Here is a 19,254-nt window from a genome sequence, read left to right on the forward strand (position 1 = left end):
TTTTTTTTTTTTTTTTTCCTTCCCCTCCCCCATGGGTTTCTGTTATGTTTCTCAGGATCCACATAAGAGTGAAACCATATGGTATCTGTCTTTCTCTGTATGGCTTATTTCACTTAGCATCACACTCTCCAGTTCCATCCATGTTGCTACAAAAGGCCATATTTCATTTTTTCTCATTGCCACGTAGTATTCCATTGTGTATATAAACCACAATTTCTTTATCCATTCATCAGTTGATGGACATTTAGGCTCTTTCCATAATTTGGCTATTGTTGAGAGTGCCGCTATAAACATTGGGGTACAGGTGCCCCTATGCATCAGTACTCCTGTATCCCTTGGATAAATTCCTAGCAGTGCTATTGCTGGGTCATAGGGTAGGTCTATTTTTAATTTTCTGAGGAACCTCCACACTGCTTTCCAGAGCGGCTGCACCAATTTGCATTCCCACCAACAGTGCAAGAGGGTTCCTGTTTCTCCACATCCTCTCCAGCATCTATAGTCTCCTGATTTCTTCATTTTGGCCACTCTGACTGGCGTGAGGTGGTATCTGAGTGTGGTTTTGATTTGTATTTCCCTGATAAGGAGCGACGTTGAGCATCTTTTCATGTGCCTGTTGGCCATCCGGATGTCTTCTTTAGAGAAGTGTCTATTCATGTTTTCTGCCCATTTCTTCACTGGGTTATTTGTTTTTCGGGTGTGGAGTTTGATGAGCTCTTTATAGATTTTGGATACTAGCCCTTTGTCCGATGTGTCATTTGCAAATATCTTTTCCCATTCCGTTGGCTGCCTTTTAGTTTTGTTGGTTGTTTCCTTTGCTGTGCAGAAGCTTTTTATCTTCATAAGGTCCCAGTAATTCACTTTTGCTTTTAATTCCCTTGCCTTTGGGGATGTGCCGAGTAAGAGATTGCTACGGCTGAGGTCAGAGAGGTCTTTTCCTGCTTTCTCCTCTAAGGTTTTGATGGTTTCCTGTCTCACATTCAGGTCCTTTATCCATTTTGAGTTTATTTTTGTGAATGGTGTGAGAAAGTGGTCTAGTTTCAGCCTTCTGCATGTTGCTGTCCAGTTCTCCCAGCACCATTTGTTAAAGAGACTGTCTTTTTTCCATTGGATGTTCTTTCCTGCTTTGTCAAAGATGAGTTGGCCATACGTTTGTGGGTCTAGTTCTGGGGTTTCTATTCTATTCCATTGGTCTATGTGTCTGTTTTTATGCCAATACCATGCTGTCTTGATGATGACAGCTTTGTAGTAGAGGCTAAATTCTGGGATTGTGATGCCTCCTGCTTTGGTCTTCTTCTTCAAAATTACTTTGGCTATTCGGGGCCTTTTGTGGTTCCATATGAATTTTAGGATTGCTTGTTCTAGTTTCGAGAAGAATGCTGGTGCAATTTTGATTGGGATTGCATTGAATGTGTAGATAGCTTTGGGTAGTATTGACATTTTGACAATATTTATTCTTCCAATCCATGAGCAGGGAATGTCTTTCCATTTCTTTATATCTTCTTCAATTACCTGCATAAGCTTTCTATAGTTTTCAGCATACAGATCTTTTACATCTTTGGTTAGATTTATTCCTAGGTATTTTATGCTTCTTGGTGCAATTGTGAATGGGATCAGTTTCTTCATTTGTCTTTCTGTTGCTTCATTGTTAGTGTATAAGAATGCAACTGATTTCTGCACATTGATTTTGTATCCTGCAACTTTGCTGAATTCATGTATCAGTTCTAGCAGACTTTTGGTGGAGTCTATCGGATTTTCCATGTATAATATCATGTCATCTGCAAAAAGCGAAAGCTTGACTTCATCTTTGCCAATTTTGATGCCTTTGATTTCCTTTTGTTGTCTGATTGCTGATGCTAGAACTTCCAGCACTATATTGAACAACAGCGGTGACAGTGGGCATCCCTGTCGTGTTCCTGATCTCAGGGAAAAAGCTCTCAGTTTTTCCCCGTTGAGGATGATGTTAGCTGTGGGCTTTTCATAAATGGCCTTTATGATCTTTAAGTATGTTCCTTCTATCCTGACTTTCTCAAGGGTTTTTATTAAGAAAGGGTGCTGGATTTTGTCAAAGGCCTTTTCTGCATCGATTGACAGGATCATATGGTTCTTCTCTTTTTTTTTGTTAATGTGATGTATCACGTTGATCGATTTGCGAATGTTGAACCAACCCTGCATCCCAGGAATGAATCCCACTTGATCATGGTGAATAATTCTTTTTATATGCTGTTGAATTCGATTTGCTAGTATCTTATTAAGAATTTTTGCATCCATATTCATCAGGGATATTGGCCTGTAGTTCTCTTTTTTTACTGGGTCTCTGTCTGGTTTAGGAATCAAAGTAATACTGGCTTCATAGAATGAGTCTGGAAGTTTTCCTTCCCTTTCTATTTCTTGGAATAGCTTGAGAAGGATAGGTATTATCTCTGCTTTAAATGTCTGGTAGAACTCCCCTGGGAAGCCATCTGGTCCTGGACTCTTATTTGTTGGGAGATTTTTGATAACTGATTCAATTTCTTCGCTGGTTATGGGTCTGTTCAAGCTTTCTATTTCCTCCTGATTGAGTTTTGGAAGAGTGTGGGTGTTTAGAAATTTGTCCATTTCTTCCAGGTTGTCCAATTTGCTGGCATATAATTTTTCATAGTATTCCCTGATAATTGTTTGTATCTCTGAGGGATTGGTTGTAATCATTCCATTTTCATTCATGATTTTATCTATTTGGGTCATCTCCCTTTTCTTTTTGAGAAGCCTGGCTAGAGGTTTGTCAATTTTGTTTATTTTTTCAAAAAACCAACTCTTGGTTTCGTTGATCTGCTCTACAGTTTTTTTAGATTCTATATTGTTTATTTCTGCTCTGATCTTTATTATTTCTCTTCTTCTGCTGGGTTTAGGCTGCCTTTGCTGTTCTGCTTCTATTTCCTTTAGGTGTGCTGTTAGGTTTTGTATTTGGGATTTTTCTTGTTTCTTGAGATAGGCCTGGATTGCAATGTATTTTCCTCTCAGGACTGCCTTCGCTGCATCCCAAAGCGTTTGGATTGTTGTATTTTCATTTTCGTTTGTTTCCATATATATTTTAATTTCTTCTCTAATTGTCTGGTTGACCCACTCATTCGTTAGTAGGGTGTTCTTTAACCTCCATGCTTTTGGAGGTTTTCCAGACTTTTTCCTGTGGTTGATTTCAAGCTTCATAGCATTGTGGTCTGAAAGTATGCATGGTATAATTTCAATTCTTGTAAACTTATGAAGGGCTGTTTTGTGACCCAGTATATGATCTATCTTGGAGAATGTTCCATGTGCACTCGAGAAGAAAGTATATTCTGTTGCTTTGGGATGCAGAGTTCTAAATATATCTGTCAAGTCCATCTGATCCAATGTATCATTCAGGGCCCTTGTTTCTTTATTGACTGTGTGTCTAGATGATCTATCCATTTCTGTAAGTGGGGTGTTAAAGTCCCCTGCAATGACCACATTCTTATCAATAAGGTTGCTTATGTTTATGAGTAATTGTTTTATATATCTGGGGGCTCGGGTATTTGGCGCATAGACATTTATAATAGTTAGCTCTTCCTGGTGGATAGACCCTGTGATTATTATATAATGCCCTTCTTCATCTCTTGTTACAGCCTTTAATTTAAAGTCTAGTTTGTCTGATATAAGTATGGCTACTCCAGCTTTCTTTTGGCTTCCAGGAGCATGATAAATAGTTCTCCATCCCCTCACTCTCAATCTAAAGGTGTCCTCAGATCTAAGATGAGTCTCTTGTAGACAGCAAATAGATGGGTCTTGTTTTTTTATCCATTCTGATACCCTATGTCTTTTAGTTGGCGCATTTAATCCATTTACATTCAGTGTTATTATAGTCACGAGTCTTATAGGTCTCCCTTTATATGTGAGGGCACGTTTATCCCTTGCTGCTTTCAGAATTTTCTCTTTATCCTTGTATTTTGCCAGTTTCACTATGATATGTCGTGCAGAAGATCGATTCAAGTTACGTCTGAAGGGAGTTCTCTGTGCCTCTTGGATTTCAATGCCTTTTTCCTTCCCCAGTTCAGGGAAGTTCTCAGCTATAATTTGTTCAAGTACCCCTTCAGCACCTTTCCCTCTCTCTTCCTCCTCTGGGATACCAATTATGCGTATATTATTTATTTTTAGTGTATCACTTAGTTCTCTAATTTTCCCCTCATACTCCTGGATTTTTTTATCTCTCTTTCTTTCAGCTTCCTCTTTCTCCATAACTTTATCTTCTAGTTCACCTATTCTCTCCTCTGCCTCTTCAAGCCGAGCCATTGTGGTTTCCATTTTGTTTTGCATTTCGTTTAAAGCGTTTTTCAACTCCTCGTGACTGTTCCTTAGTCCCTCGATCTTTATGGCAAGAGATTCTCTGCTGTCCTGTATACTGTTTTCAAGCCCAGCGATTAATTTTATGACTATTATTCTAAATTCACTTTCTGTTATATTATTTAAATCCTTTTTGATCAGTTCATTAGCTGTTGTTATTTCCTGGAGATTCTTCTGAGGGGAATTCTTCCGTTTGGTCATTTTGGAGAGTCCCTGGCGTGGTGAGGACCTGCAGTGCACTTCCCCTGTGTTGTGGTGTATAACTGGAGTTAGTGGGCGGGGCCGCAGTCCGACCCGATGTCTGCCCCCAGCCCACTGCTGGGGCCACAGTCAGACTGGTGTGTGCCTTCTCTTCCCCTCTCCTAGGGGCGGGATTCACTGTGGGGTGGCGTGGCCCGTCTGGGCTACTTGCACACTGCCAGGCTTGTGTTGCTGGGGATCTGGCGTATTAGCTGGGGTGGGTAGGCAAGGTGCACGGGGGCTGGAGGGGCAGGCTTAGCTCGCTTCTCCTTAGGTGATCCACTTCAGGAGGAGCCCTGTGGCAGCGGGAGGGAGTCAGATCCGCTGCCGGAGGTTTGGCTCCGCAGAAGCACAGAGTTGGGTGTTTGCGCGGAGCGAGCAAGTTCCCTGGCAGGAACTGGTTCCCTTTGGGATTTTGGCTGGGGGATGGGCGGGGGAGATGGCGCTGGCGCCTTTGTTCCCCGCCAAGCTGAGCTCTGCCGTCCGGGGGCTCAGCAGCTCTCCCTCCCTTTGTCCTCCAGCCTTCCCGCTTTCCGCGCAGAGCTGTTAACTTATGACCTCCCAGACGCTAAGTCGCGCTTGCTGTCGGAACACAGTCCGTCCGGCCCCTCCGCTTTTGCCAGCCAGACTCGGGGGCTCTGCTTGGCCGGCGAGCCGCCCCTCCGCCCCGGCTCCCTCCCGCCAGTCCGTGGAGCGCGCACCGCCTCGCCGCCCTTCCTACCCTCTTCCGTGGGCCTCTAGTCTGCGCTTGACTCCGGAGACTCCCTTCTGCTAATCCTCTGGCGGTTTTCTGGGTTCTTTAGGCAGGTGTAGGTGGAATCTAAGTGATCGGCAGGACACGTTGTGAGCCTCGCGTCCTCCTACGCCGCCATCTTCCGGAACCCCCCCTGGTGGTTGCCTTTTGATACTCACAAAGACTACCTTCTTTTTGTTTTAGCTCCTTTATCAAGCTTCTTCCCTCCCACAAAATTTTTCCCAAATAACTCTTTCAAGCATTTTAAGAAAATGTGTGTTTGTGCTGCAAGCTACAGAAGACAAAAGAATGTCTCTTCTCTGATTAAACCTTTTACAAATTTCTTTGCACAAAGTAACTATTAGATGAGGCACACTGCAGAGAAACTGCATACAAGTTTCAAGACACAAGTCCCAGTGAGGGATAGAGTTGGGGGTGCACTGACCCCTCTTCCCTTAGATCCAGGGTAATGACTACAGCACAAGCATTTAAAGATAACTACTTGGATAGGATTAAAGTAAATGTTCCCAACAGATTGGCTGACACTTTAAAAATTTTTTACATTGTAAACTTACTGAAAGCAGGATTGATTTCCTACTTTTCAATGCACCTCTGAAGAGAAGTTGCATTTGAGTGCCAAATGTGTGTCAAGGACTGTGCCTCAGCACACGTTAGACCTGCCATTTCCTAATTCTTCTAACCTCTCTGTGAAATGGGCATTATTATTATTAGCATTTTACAAATTAAAAACAGACACTGGAGAACATGACTTTGGCAACTCTGTTTCAAACCTGTTCTTATTCTCCATCACTTTGTGGCTAAGATTGTGCTTTGTACACAGAGAAGCTCAATTAAGGTTTCCAATAGTGATTTTATGGCTCTCAATCCTAATAATGCTCCAGGGCTATATTGTATAATTTATTATAAAAAGCTATTTTTGAAAGGCTTTTATTTTTCAAATTTTATTTATTTTGACAGAGAGAGAGGCAGAGAGAGAGGGAGACAATCCCAAGCAGGCTCCTGCGCTGTCAGCACAGGGCCCTATGTGGGGCTTGATCTCATGAATCATGAGATCACAACCTGAGTTGAAATCAAGAGTCAGACAGACGCTTAGCTGACTGAGCCACCCAGACGCCCCTTGAAAGGCTTTTAAAAGTTATTCTAAAAATTTGAAGAAATATTTATAAAAATGAGAAAACTGCCTGGCTTTGTCAACAAATACTAAAATTATTTTAAAATGTAAAACCTTGTTACTTTTAAAAGAGGTAGGCAGTATAATGAGATAAAAAAGAGGTTCTGGGAGCTCAATCATCCTCAACATAGATTTTCTCACCAATAAAGCTACAACAGTACAACTTTTCAGCTCAGAGGTGCCTCAGAAGGTTGCCTTAAGAATAAGACAACAGGGGCGCCTGGGTGGCTCAGTCGGTTGAGCGTCCGACTTCGGCTCAGGTCATGATCTCACAGTCTGTGGGTTCGAGCCCCGCGTCAGGCTCTGTGCTGACAGCTCAGAGCCTGGAGCCTGTTTCAGATTCTGTGTCTCCCTCTCTCTCTGCCCCTCCCCTGTTCATGCTCTCTCTCTCTGTCTCAAAAATAAATAAACGTTAAAAAAATTAAAAAAAAAAAAAAAAAAAAAAAGAATAAGACAACAAACAGCAAAGAATTCCCTAACTGTGAAGCATAAATAACAGTTTACAATGGCAACAAATTTATAATTATGGTAACAAAAGTCCTAATGAAGAACCATTTCTTCACAGCAAGTCAAGTAAGTGGTGTTTTCAAGCACCAAGCCTCTTCCAGAGCTAAATGTCCCACGATGCTTGTTCCTCAACATGAAAGTCAAACCTTGGACCATGAATCTTGAAAATATATGGTGGTGCTTCACACTTCGGCAAATTAAATTTAAGATCACACCATCTTTTTAATGAAATGGTTATCAAAACTTCTTACAAAAAAATCAAAATAATAATTAGTACTCTACTCTTTCAGTGAAGACACTGTGTTACAGTAAAATGATTTTATGAAAAATCTCTCACCAACGCACAAAGACTGCCCCAGTCCAACTTGTGTTGTTTGGTGAACCGCTTCATAAGTCAGGGTCCCAGATCTGGATACAATACCTTAAAGGAAGAGAATTTAAAAACATTAGGTTATGTTCATATGACAGACTATCATATTACAAATACAAGTATATAAAAAAACCCATTCCACAATTTGCCATCCAAATCAACAATACCTTCAAATGATGAAATAAGAAAAGGTTTAAATTAAAGCAGGGAAGTTTTAAAAGTTAGACCATGGGGAGACTACACCATTAGTTAGGATTATTTCACATCAACAAAGCAGTGTAGGAAAGACTGCATTACCTGCTCTAAGAATCTGTATGAAAGGGGTAGTATCAATACTTGCTAAGTACAATCCTGCTTAGAGTGGCAGAAAATAACCGGTTAGATTTATACATACCCAAACTATTAAGCCACTAAAACATTCAGCCTGCAAACCAGCATTAGTCACATTTAGGAATGCTATATATCTTTCCCACAATTATTTTTCTACTAATTTTCAAATAATATATAGACTTTAAAAAATCAATATAGAAAACTTTTTAATGTTTATTTATTGAGAGAGAGAGAGAGAGACAGACAGACAGACAGACAGCGTGGGCAGGGGAGGGGCAGAGAGAGGGAGACACAGAATCCAAAGCAGGCTCCAGGCTCCAAGCTGTCAGCACAGAGCCTGATGTGGGGTTTGAACTCACAAACCATGAGATCATGACCCAAGCCAAAGTCGGACGCTTAACTGACTGAGCCACCCAGGTGCCCCTCAAATCGATATAACTAGGGAATAAGGTCAAGATCCCTCTGAGTTCAAGTCTATCTTACCTAATTCCCTTCATACCATGGGCCCATGAGAAAGTGCCTAAGTTCTCATGTGGACAAGGTGCGTACATGTGGGGACGAGGGTGGGGGTACCTAGATGTCCTCTCTACCGTAGTTCACCATGCATGGCTGAGCTACAGGGAAGATAAATTTCTTTCATGCCACAATCTGTACATAATAGGTGAATCCCTATATATAACAGGTTGAGAATAACTGAGTAACTTCAGTTGTCAGAATATATTATATAAAATTTTTTTAAATAAAACACAAAACTTTGTATGGGCTAAAAACAGAGGATGGATTACGGGGTGGTGAATACTTCCAGCATGTCCATGATTTGCTTTCTTTAAACTTCTGCCTTGGAGCACTTCTTAAGAACTGAGAGACTCTTCTAACAATATGATCCCCCTATCAGGGCAAGTAGAATTCTTGTCAGACTGAGACAAAAACCATAACCACAAGCTACTTCAACTTTAGTACAGCATATTTACATTCTTAAGCAAAGTTCTGTGTTATCATCGCTATATACTCATAGTAACACCAGGATGTTATCATTTTTCTAAGGGGCTTTCAACTGATTATAGAAATGATATGTAAATTACATAAATGCAAAATGCATACACAGACGGTAACAAAAGTCATGTTTTTAGGGTAGATTACTCCTATGATCCTTACAGTATATATAGAAAAAGAGGCTATCACTTAAAAATACCTATCACAAGGATACTTCTGCTTCTGAGTAGAAGTACTTTCCTCTGTTCTTCCTGTTAAGTAAAATCCCTGGGCATTATATAGAAAACAAATACAAGAAATCTCTAAGAGACGAAAAAGGCAAGGTGACTAGGGACTTTGAGACTCAAGAAATGATACACCGGTGAGCTCCCTGGGTTTTCTTTTGCCTCATGCATCCTAGATATGGAGCTAAAGCAGACAATATTCCAGAAACACATAAGGCTATAGAAAAAAGCATCTTCCCCCAAAGCTTGTTCTCTCTAGCAAAACAGTCAAGGACAGCCTAAGAAAACAGAAAACTCTGAGGCAATAACTATACCATACCAACCAAACACTGCAGGAAAAAACTGTGCCTCCACCCTCACTCATATGAGCAAAGGGCTAAAAGGGAATCCTAGACTTCCACATTTAGGAGGCTGCAATGAGGCACCCCAACATACCTTCCAGGTTGGTGAAAGAGAAAGCCAAGTAGGCAGTCAGAACATTCATGTGTGCCAGCTGATAATGAGCCCCACCCCCACCATGTGGGTGGAAACCATGTGGGGAGCCTGCATGTCTATCTTCATCCAGCAGTACTGAGGCTCTTCTCTGGTCTCAGAGAAGGCACTGTGGAGAGTCAGGGCTTTCACCATCACCCAACGATAACAAGGCCATCCCCAGTGAATGTCAGTAGGGACCAAGTAGGGGAGCAGAACCGTCATCCCCAGTAAGGAAGAGCCCACCCACTCCAGTATCAATGGAAGCAAGTAGGGAACTTGGACTTCTACATCTACCTGGTAGCAATGAGACGCCTCCCCCAACAATCTCTGCTGAAGCAGTGTCAATACGAGGTTCAAAGAAGACCCAGAGTCTCATAACATAATACACAAATTATCCACGGTTCAATCAAAAATCATTCAGAATATTAAGAACTAGGGAGATCTCAAACTGAATGAAAAGAGAATCAACAGATGCTAACACCAAGATGAAGAATTATCTAACAAGGATTTAAAGAAGGCATGCTAAAAATGCTTTAAACAAACAATTATGAACATCCTTGAAACCAAATGAGAAAACAGAAAGCCCTTATCAAAAAAAAAAAAAATTTGAAGTCTCAGCAAAAAAATAGAAGATATAAAGAGAACCTAAATGTAAATTTCAGAAGCGAAAAATAAAACAACCAAAGCTAAAAGCTCAGTGGATGAGTTCAATGGCATAAAGGAGGGGAGAGAGGAAAGAATCCATGAAATGGAAATTACCCAATTTGAATGATAGAGCGAAAATAGACCAGGGAAAAAAAGCAGACAGATCCTCAGGGACCTATGGTACTACATGTGAATTTACAATTATAGGCCCCTTACCCCAAACGCTGAAGGAAGGCAGCCCTTTAGACCAGGCAGGGAGTTATAAAGGACCTCAGTAACTGCTCCCAGAGAGCACCTGCCCCATGAGGGATAAGGGGAGCAAAACAGGATAAATAATAGCCAATGGAAGAAATGCGACTATTAGGTGACGGTGTTTCAGAGTGATGGTGGGGCGAAGACGTCTTTGGTGCAAAAAGTTTCTGGAGTCCCCGTGTTTCTGGGAGGTGAAGTGGGAGGGAGTGATCCCTTGCACCCCTCAGTCCCCCTACTATGACGCCTCCATAGCCTACAGAGAAACAATGACCGCATGCATCGCAGCACATTGCTTCACAGCAGAACGCCACACATTCGGAGCCAGAACAGCTCTGCGGGTTTTGGTTTTTTGCACTGAATGTAGTACACTGAATGCACTCATCTTCGTGGGCTTGTGTTACCCCAGGATACTGTTAAAGGGCTACTTCAACAAACAAATCAAAGCACACTTGGTGGAGGGTTCAAAACATCACTACAGGTAGGGAGATAAAACAACCAGAGTCACAACAACAGAGAGCAAGTAACACACTCCAAAAAACACCTCCTCAAGGGCCAGGCCCTGGATAGCTTACGACACCTCTTTAATATAGTGGTGCTCGCAGGTGCAGGACACATAACAAGCTTTTAAAACACACAGGAGACAGAAAACTAGTCAAAATGATGAAATAGAAGAATTCTCCTCAGAAGAAATTCCAGGAAGAAATGACAGCTAAAGAACTGATCAAAACAGATATAAACAATAAAACTGAACAAGAATTTAGAATAATAGTCATAAGATTAATCGCTAGGCTTGAAAAAAGTATAGAAGATAGCAGAGAATCTATCACTGCAGAGATCAAGGAACTAAAAAACAGTCATGATGAATTAAAAAATGCTGTAAATGAGGTGCAAAATAAAGTAGAGGCAGTGACAGCGAGGACTGAAGAGGCAGAGGGGAGAATAGGTGAAACAGAAGATAAAATTATGGAAAAAGAAAGCTGAGAAAAAGAAAGATAAAAAAAGTCTGGACCACGAGGGGAGAATTAGAGAACTAAGTGATTCAATGAAACGTAATAATATCCGTATCCTAGGAGTTCCAGAAGAAGAAGACAGAGAGAAATGGGCAGAAGGTGTACTTGAACAAATCATAGCTGAGACCTTCCCCAATCTGGGAAAGGAAACAGACACTGAAATCCAGGAGGCACAGAGCACTCTCTTCAGACATAACTTGAATTGATCTTCTGCATGACATATCATAGTGAAACTGGCAAAATACAAAGACAAAGAGAGAATTCTGAAAGCAGCTAGGGACAAACAGGCCTTAACCTACAAGGGTAGACACATAGGGGTAGTAGCAGACCTATCTACTGAAACTTGGCAGGGCAGAAAGGAGTGGCAGGAAATTTTCAATGTGTTGAATAGGAAAATTATGCAGCCAAGAATCCATTATCCAGCAAGCCTGTCATTCAGAATAGAAGGAGAGATAAAGGTTTTCCGAGACAAACAAAAGCTGAAGGAATTCATCACCACTAAACCAGCCCTACAAGAGATCCTAAGGGGGACTCTGTGAGTGGAATGTTGCAAAGACTACAAAGGACCAGAGATATCTCTACAAGCATGAGACCTACAGATAACACAATGACTCAAAACCCGTATCTTTCAATAATAACACTGAATGTAAACGGACTAAATGCTCGAATCAAAAGCCATGGGGTATCAGAATGGATAAAAAAACAAGACTCACCTACTTGCTGTCTACAAAAGACCCATTTTAGACCTGAGGACACCTTCAGATTGAAAGTGAGGGGATAGAGGACCATCTATCATGCTACTGGAAGTCAAAAGAAAGCTGGAGTAGCTACACTTATATCAGACAAACTAGATTTTAAATGAAAGACTGTAACAAGAGATGAAGAAGGCCATTATATCATAATTGCAGGGTCTAAACATCAAGAAGAGCTAACAATTATAAATGTTTATGCCCCCAGTTTGACAGCACCCAAACATATAAAACAATCACAAACGTAAGCAATCTTATTGGTAAGAATGTGGTAAATGGAGGGCACTTTAATATTCCACTTACAACAATGGACAGATCATCTAGACAGAGGGTCAATAAAGAAACAATGGCCCTGAATGATACACTGGACCAGATGGACTTGACAGATATATTCAGAACTTTTCATCCTAAAGCAGTAGAATACGCATTCTTCTCGAGTGCACATGGAACATTCTCCAAGATAGATCACATACTGGGTTACAAAACAGCCCTCGATAAATATAAAAGAATTGAGATCATACCATGTACATTTTCAGATCACAATGCTATGAAACTTGAAATCAACCACAGGAAAAAGTTTGGAAAACCTCCAAATGCATGCAGGTTAAAGAACATCCTACTAAAGAATAAATGGGTCAACCAGGCAATTAAACAATAAATTAAAAAATACATGGAAACAAATGAAAATGAAAACACAAAAGTTCAACATCCTTTGGGATGCAGCAAAGACAGTCCTAAGGAAAATACATTGCAATCCAGGCCTATCTCAAGAAACAAGAAAAAACCCAAATATAAAATCTAACAGTACACCTAAAGGAACTAGAAGCAGAACAACAAAGAAACCCCAAGGCCAGCAGAAGAAGAGAAATAACAAAGATTAGAGCAGAAATAAACAATTAGAATCCAAAAAAACTCAGTAGAACAGACCAATGAAACTAATAACTGATTTTCTGAAAAAATAAAATTGATAAACCCCTAGCCAGACTTCTTGGAAAGAGAGAGGACCCAAATGATAAAATCACCAATGAAAATGGATTTATCACAAACAATCCCTCAGAAATACAAGCAATTATCAGGGGCCCCTGGGTGGTACAGTTGGTTAAGTGTCTGACTTCAGCTCAGGTCATGATCTTGCAGTTTGTGAGTTCAAGCCATGCATCAAGCTCTGTGCTGACAGTCCAGAGCCTGGAGCCTACTTCAGAGTTTGTGTCTTCCTCTCTCTCTGCCCCTCCCCTGCTCATGCTCTGTCTCTCTCTCTCTCTCTCTCTCTCTCAAAAATAAACATTAAAAAAATAAAAATAAAAATAATTCAAGCAATTATCAGAGAATACTATGAAAAATTATATGCCAACAAACTGGACAACCTGGAAGAAATGGACAAATTCCTGGACACCCACACACTACCAAAACTCAAAGGGGAAGAAATAGAAAATTTGAACAGACCCATAACTAGTGAAGAAATTGAATCAGTTATCAAAAATCTCCCAACAAATAAGAGTCCTGGGCCAGATGGCTTCCCAGGAGAATTCCACCAGACATTTAAATTTTTTTTTTTTTTTAACATTTATTCATTCTTTTTTTTTTATTTTATTTTTTTATTTTTTTTAACGTTTATTTATTTTTTGAGACAGAGAGAGAGAGAGACAGAGAGAGAGCATGAACAGGGGAGGGTCAGAGAAAGAGGGAGACACAGAATCTGAAACAGGCTCCAGGCTCTGAGCTGTCAGCACAGAGCCCGACGTGGGGCTCGAACTCACGGACCGTGAGATCATGACCTGAGCGAAGTCGGACGCTTAACCGACTGAGCCACCCAGGCGCCCCAAACATTTATTCATTCTTGAGGGGCAGAGCATAAGCGAGGGTGGGGCATAGAGCGAAAGAGAGAGAGACAGGAAGACACAGAATCTAAAGCAGGCTCCAGGCTCTGAGCTGTGGGGCTCGAAACACAAACCATGGGGCTCGAACCACAAACCGTGAGATCATGACCCAAGCCGAAGTTGGATGCTCAACCGACTGAGCCACCCAGGCACCCCAATTCTACCAGACATTTAAAGCAGAGTTAATACCTATGCTTCTCAAGCTGTTCCAAAAAATAGAAACAAAAGGAAAACTTCTGGACTCATTCTATGAAGCCAGCATTATTACCTTGATTCCCAAACCAGAGACCCCACAAAAAAAGGAAAATTACAGACCAATATCCCTGATGAACATGGATGCAAAAATTCTCAACAAGGTACCAGCAAATCAAATTCAACAGCATATAAAAAGAATTATTCACCATGATCAAGTGGGATTCATTCCTGGGTTGCAGGGCTGGTTCAATATTTGCAAATCCATCAATGTGATACATCACATTAGTAAAAGAAGGGATAAGAACCATATGATCTTGTCAATAGATGCAGAAAAGCATTTGACAAAATACAGCATCCTTTCTTAATAAAAACCCTCAAGAAAGTCAGGATAGAAGGAACATACCTAAACATCATAAAAGCCATATATGAAAAGCCCACAGCTAATATCATCCTCAATGGGGAAAAACTGAGAGCTTTCCTGCTGAGATCAGGAACACAACAGGGATGTCCACTCTCACAATTGTTGTTTTAACACAGTGTTGGAAGTTCTAGCATCAGCAATCAGACAACAAAATGATAAATAAAAGGCATCAAAATTGGCAAAGAAGAAGTCAAACTTTCACTTTTTGCAGACGACATGATACTCTACATGGAAAACCCAAAAGACTCCACCAAAAGGCAGCTAGAACTGATACATGAATTCAGCAAAGTCGCAGGGTACAAAATCAATGTACAGAAATCGGTTGCATTTCTATACACCAATAATGAAGCAACAGAAAGAGAAATCAAGAAATTGATCCCATTTACAATTGCACCAAGAACCATAAAATACCTAAGAATAAACCTAACCAAAGATGTAAAAGATCTGTATGCTGAAAACTATAGAAAGCTTAGGAAGGAAATTGAAGAAGATATAAAGAAATAGAAAAACATTCCGTGCTCATGGATTGGAAGAATAAATGCTGCTAAAATGTCAATACTACCCAAAGCAATCTACACATTCAGTGCAATCCCAATCAAAATTGCACCGGCATTCTCCTCAAAGCTAGAACAAACAATCCTAAAATTTGTATGGAACTACAAAAGACCCCAAATAGCCAAAGAAATCTTGAAAAAGAAAACCAAAGCAGGAGGCATCACAATCCCAGATTTTAGCCTCTACTACAAAGCTGTAATCATCAAGACAGTATGGTACTGGCACAAAAACAGACACATAGACCAATGGGATAGAATAGAAAACCCAGAATTGGATCCACAAATGTATGGCCAACTAATCTTTCACAAAGCAGGGAAAAGTATCCAATGGAAAAAAGAGAGTCTCGTTAGCAAATGGTGCTGGGAGAACGGACAGCAATATGCAGAAGAATGAAACTAGACCACTTTCTTACACCATACACAAAAATAAACTCAAAATGGATGAAAGACCTAAATGTGAGTCAGGAAACCATCAAAACTCTAGAGGAGAAAGCAGGCAACAACCTGTTTGACCTCAGCCGCAGCAATTTCTTGCTCAACACGTCTCCAAAGGCAAGGGAATTAAAAGCAAAAATGAACTACTGGGACCTCATCAAGATAAAAAGCTTCTGCACTGCAAAGGAAACAATCCACAAAACTAAAAGGCAACTGATGGAATGGGAAAAGATATTTGCAAGTGACATATCAGATAAAGGGTTAGTATCCAACATCTATAAAGAATTTACCAAACTCAACACCTGAAAACCAAATAATCCAGTGAAGAATGGGCAGAAGACATGAATAGACACTTCTCCAAAGAAGACATCCAGATAGCCAACCAACACATGAAAAGATGCTCAACATCACTCATCATCAGGGAAATACAAATCAAAACCACACTGAGATACCACCTCAGGCCAGTCAGTGGTTAAAATGAACAAATCAGGAGACTATAGATGCTGGCAAGGATGTGGAGAAACAGGAACCCTCTTGCACTGTTGGTAGGAATGCAAACTGGTGCAGCTGCTCTGGAAAACAGTGTGGAGGCTCCTCAAAAAAATTAAAAATACAACTACCCTACAACCCAGCAACAGCACTACTAGGAATTTATCCAAAAGATACAGGAGCGCTGAATCACAGGGGCACATGTACCCCAATGTTTATAGCAGCACTTTCAACAATAGTCAAATTATGGAAAGAGCCTAAATGTCCATCAATTGATGAATGGATAAAGAAGATGTAGTTTATATATAAAATGGAATACTACTTGGCAATGAGAAAGAATGAAATCATGCCATTTGCAGCAACATGGATGGAACTGGAAGGTTTTATGGTGAGTGAAATAAGTCAGTCAGAGAAAGACAGATATCATATGTTTTACTCATAAGTGGATCTTGAGGAACTTAACAGAAGACCATGGGGGAAGGGAAGGGGGAAAAAAAGTTACAAACAGAGAGGGAGGGAGGCAGACCATAAGAGACTCTTAAATACAGAGAACAAACTGAGGGTTAATGGGGGAGTGGGGGAGAAGGGAAAATGGATGATGGGCACTGAGGAAGGCACTTGTTGGGATGAGCACTGGGTGTTGTATGTTAGCGATGATCCACGGGAATCTACCCCAAAAACCAAAAGCACACTTTACACACTGTATGTTAGCCAATTTGACAGTAAATTTTATTTTTAAAAATAACAAATAATTAAAAATAAGGCCAAAAAATGAATCTACAATTACATAAGTATATAAAGTTTAATTAAAATAAAAATTTTAGGGGGCACCAGGATGGCTCAGTCAGTTGGGCATCTAACTTCAGCTTGGGTTGTGATCTCATGGTTTTAGAGTTTGAGCCCACGTTGGGCTCTGTGCTGACAGCTCAGAGCCTGGAGCCTGCTTCAGATTCTGTGTGTCCCTCTTTCTCTGCCCCTGCCCCACTCGTGCTCTCTTTCTGTCTCAAAAATACATAAACATTAAAAGAAATAATAAAATAAAATAAAAATTTTTAAAGGATGGAGGGGTAAAGTATGTCACATGCGGCTGTTTTTAGGTTCACAGGCAGGCACCTTAGAAAGCAGGATAGTGATGAAAAAGGCAATTTGGCACAGGACACTCCTTACGTGCTCACTTCAGTCTCTAGCAGTAGCTTTAAGAGTATACAGAGTGCTCACCTATTTACAAGAGTACCAGTGATGACATGAATCAGGTCCCCACTAAACCTCAGATAGACTATGGAACTCCCTAGAACCTCCTTAATACAAGCATTTGGTTAAGTACCCTACTGGCAGAAGGGCTGATAGGTCTAAGGGATTTTAGTAACAAAGAAAAATCATGACCTTTAACCCAGTCCTATAAACTACTTCACTGACATTCACACAAATATCACTTTATCCTTAGTCATCATGATTCGACCTAGAAACAGCCCAAATGTGCACCAACAGGACAATTTACAAACTGTAGTGTAATCACACAATAGACTACCACTTAGTAGTAAAATGAAATGAAGTCGTGATACATACAAGCACATGAAAGAATCCATAGCATGCTGCCCAAGAAAAGAATCTCTAAAAACTCCAAAAAATATCTTCACTGATTCTACAGAATTATTATTGACTCTTAAACTCATTCAACTCAGGATAGAGAACTGATTCACTACAAAATCCCTGGTAAATTCCACGACAGTTAAATTAATTAAAATTAATTTGATTTGCCCAGGCACAAATTCTCTTTGTGAATTCTGAGCTTAGCGCAAAGAACTTTTTTTTCTTTAATCTGTAAGAAACATACTCACCAACTCTTCCCTTCTTGTGAATATGGCCAGGCATGATGCCAATTTTGCATTCTCCAGGCTGAAGGAAAGGAAATCACAGTTTCAGAAAAGTGAAAACAACAACCTGTAACTAATAAGTCATACACACAAACACACTTAGGCTGACTCAAAGCTAGTTAGTCTTGTGAAAGCCTAAATCCAGGCTTATTTTTGTTTTTACACTTACATTGATGACTCCAGGGCAGTTAGGCCCGATCAGCCTGGTCTTTCCCTGACGCAGCAGTTTGTGCTTGACCCGCACCATGTCCTGCTGTGGGATACCTTCAGTAATGCACACAACCAAGGGCATTTCCGCCTCAACAGCTTCATTGATGGCAGCAGCAGCAAAAGGAGGAGGAACATAAATGACAGAAGCTGTCGCTCCTGTCTGTTCTTTGGCCTGAAACATTAACCACGAAGCGCTTTATTATGGGGAAAATTGTAAACACTGTAAAATGAATTCAATACCATGATTTTAATAATGTCTTGGGATCAGGAAAAGACACCACCAGGCGACACTGGATGTCTTCATTCTTCCCACTAACAAGATCACTATGCTGTCAGAAAAGAGCAGAACCAAGCAGGGCCTCCCCTCTGCCCCATTAGAATGCTGCTCTGAATTGGAAGGTTCTGGGATGACCCATTCTCTCAGGTGACGGCATGTCAGTAAACTGGAAGGTATGCCTGACTTGCGTTTGTGTACCCTCATTCCTGTGGCCATGTTTACTTTTGTTGCTCTACAAGACACCGTATCACCTACTCAGTACCAAACACCCTATACCTCCCCAGGAGCAAAAGAACTAGTAAGCCGCTGAGACTCAGAACTCACATCTCAAATGCCTGTTCAAAACATATCATACTTGATAAATGTTATCAAAAGACGTTGAAAATGATGTGTTTTTCTACACTCACAATTTTTACTTTAAATGCACATTAATTAAAATAAACTAAAATACAAATGCATAAATGGCCATAGAATGAGAATGTGGGTCAAATAAGCATTAGGGTCTATTCTACATCACCCCTCACAATGCAGAGCACTTAAAGACCATCAGTTTGACCATGGTTCTCTCTGTAGTCTTCACATATACGAATACAGATGTCTCCTTCTACCCAACTCTAGGTGTGGCCACATCTCTTCCACTGTAATGGAAGCTCCTTGAAGACAGAGATTGTTGGTGATCTCTGATTCTCCAAGAGAACCTGTTCTGTGAGAAGCCCTGCAAGAGGGCTCAAGACAGGTCTTGTTAAGGCCTCATCACAAGCCTGTATGCTTAGTATTTCCATCTACAAATTAAGATGTTGTGGCAAAGAGACAGTAAATAACTTACACAACAAGGTGGCATAACTAGGAAGTGAGTGGCAGAGCCAAGATT

General features: G+C 40.7%; 1 protein-coding gene across 3 annotated transcripts in view; it reads right to left on the bottom strand.

The window, feature by feature from the left end:
* SUCLG1 (succinate-CoA ligase GDP/ADP-forming subunit alpha) overlaps positions 1 to 19,254 on the bottom strand; it is a 54,727-nt gene that overhangs the window by 8,743 nt on the left and 26,730 nt on the right. For all 3 annotated transcript variants that reach the window (XM_049652035.1, XM_049652033.1, XM_049652034.1), the window contains exons 4-6: positions 18,066 to 18,278; positions 17,861 to 17,918; positions 7,342 to 7,425 (exon numbers count right to left, since the gene is read on the bottom strand). In XM_049652035.1, coding sequence (XP_049507992.1) covers positions 7,342 to 7,425; positions 17,861 to 17,918; positions 18,066 to 18,278 — 355 coding nt within the window. The remainder of the gene's footprint in view (positions 1 to 7,341; positions 7,426 to 17,860; positions 17,919 to 18,065; positions 18,279 to 19,254) is intronic.

The sequence above is a fragment of the Panthera uncia genome (assembly GCF_023721935.1).
Source record: "Panthera uncia isolate 11264 chromosome A3 unlocalized genomic scaffold, Puncia_PCG_1.0 HiC_scaffold_12, whole genome shotgun sequence".
Lineage (NCBI taxonomy): Eukaryota > Metazoa > Chordata > Mammalia > Carnivora > Felidae > Panthera > Panthera uncia.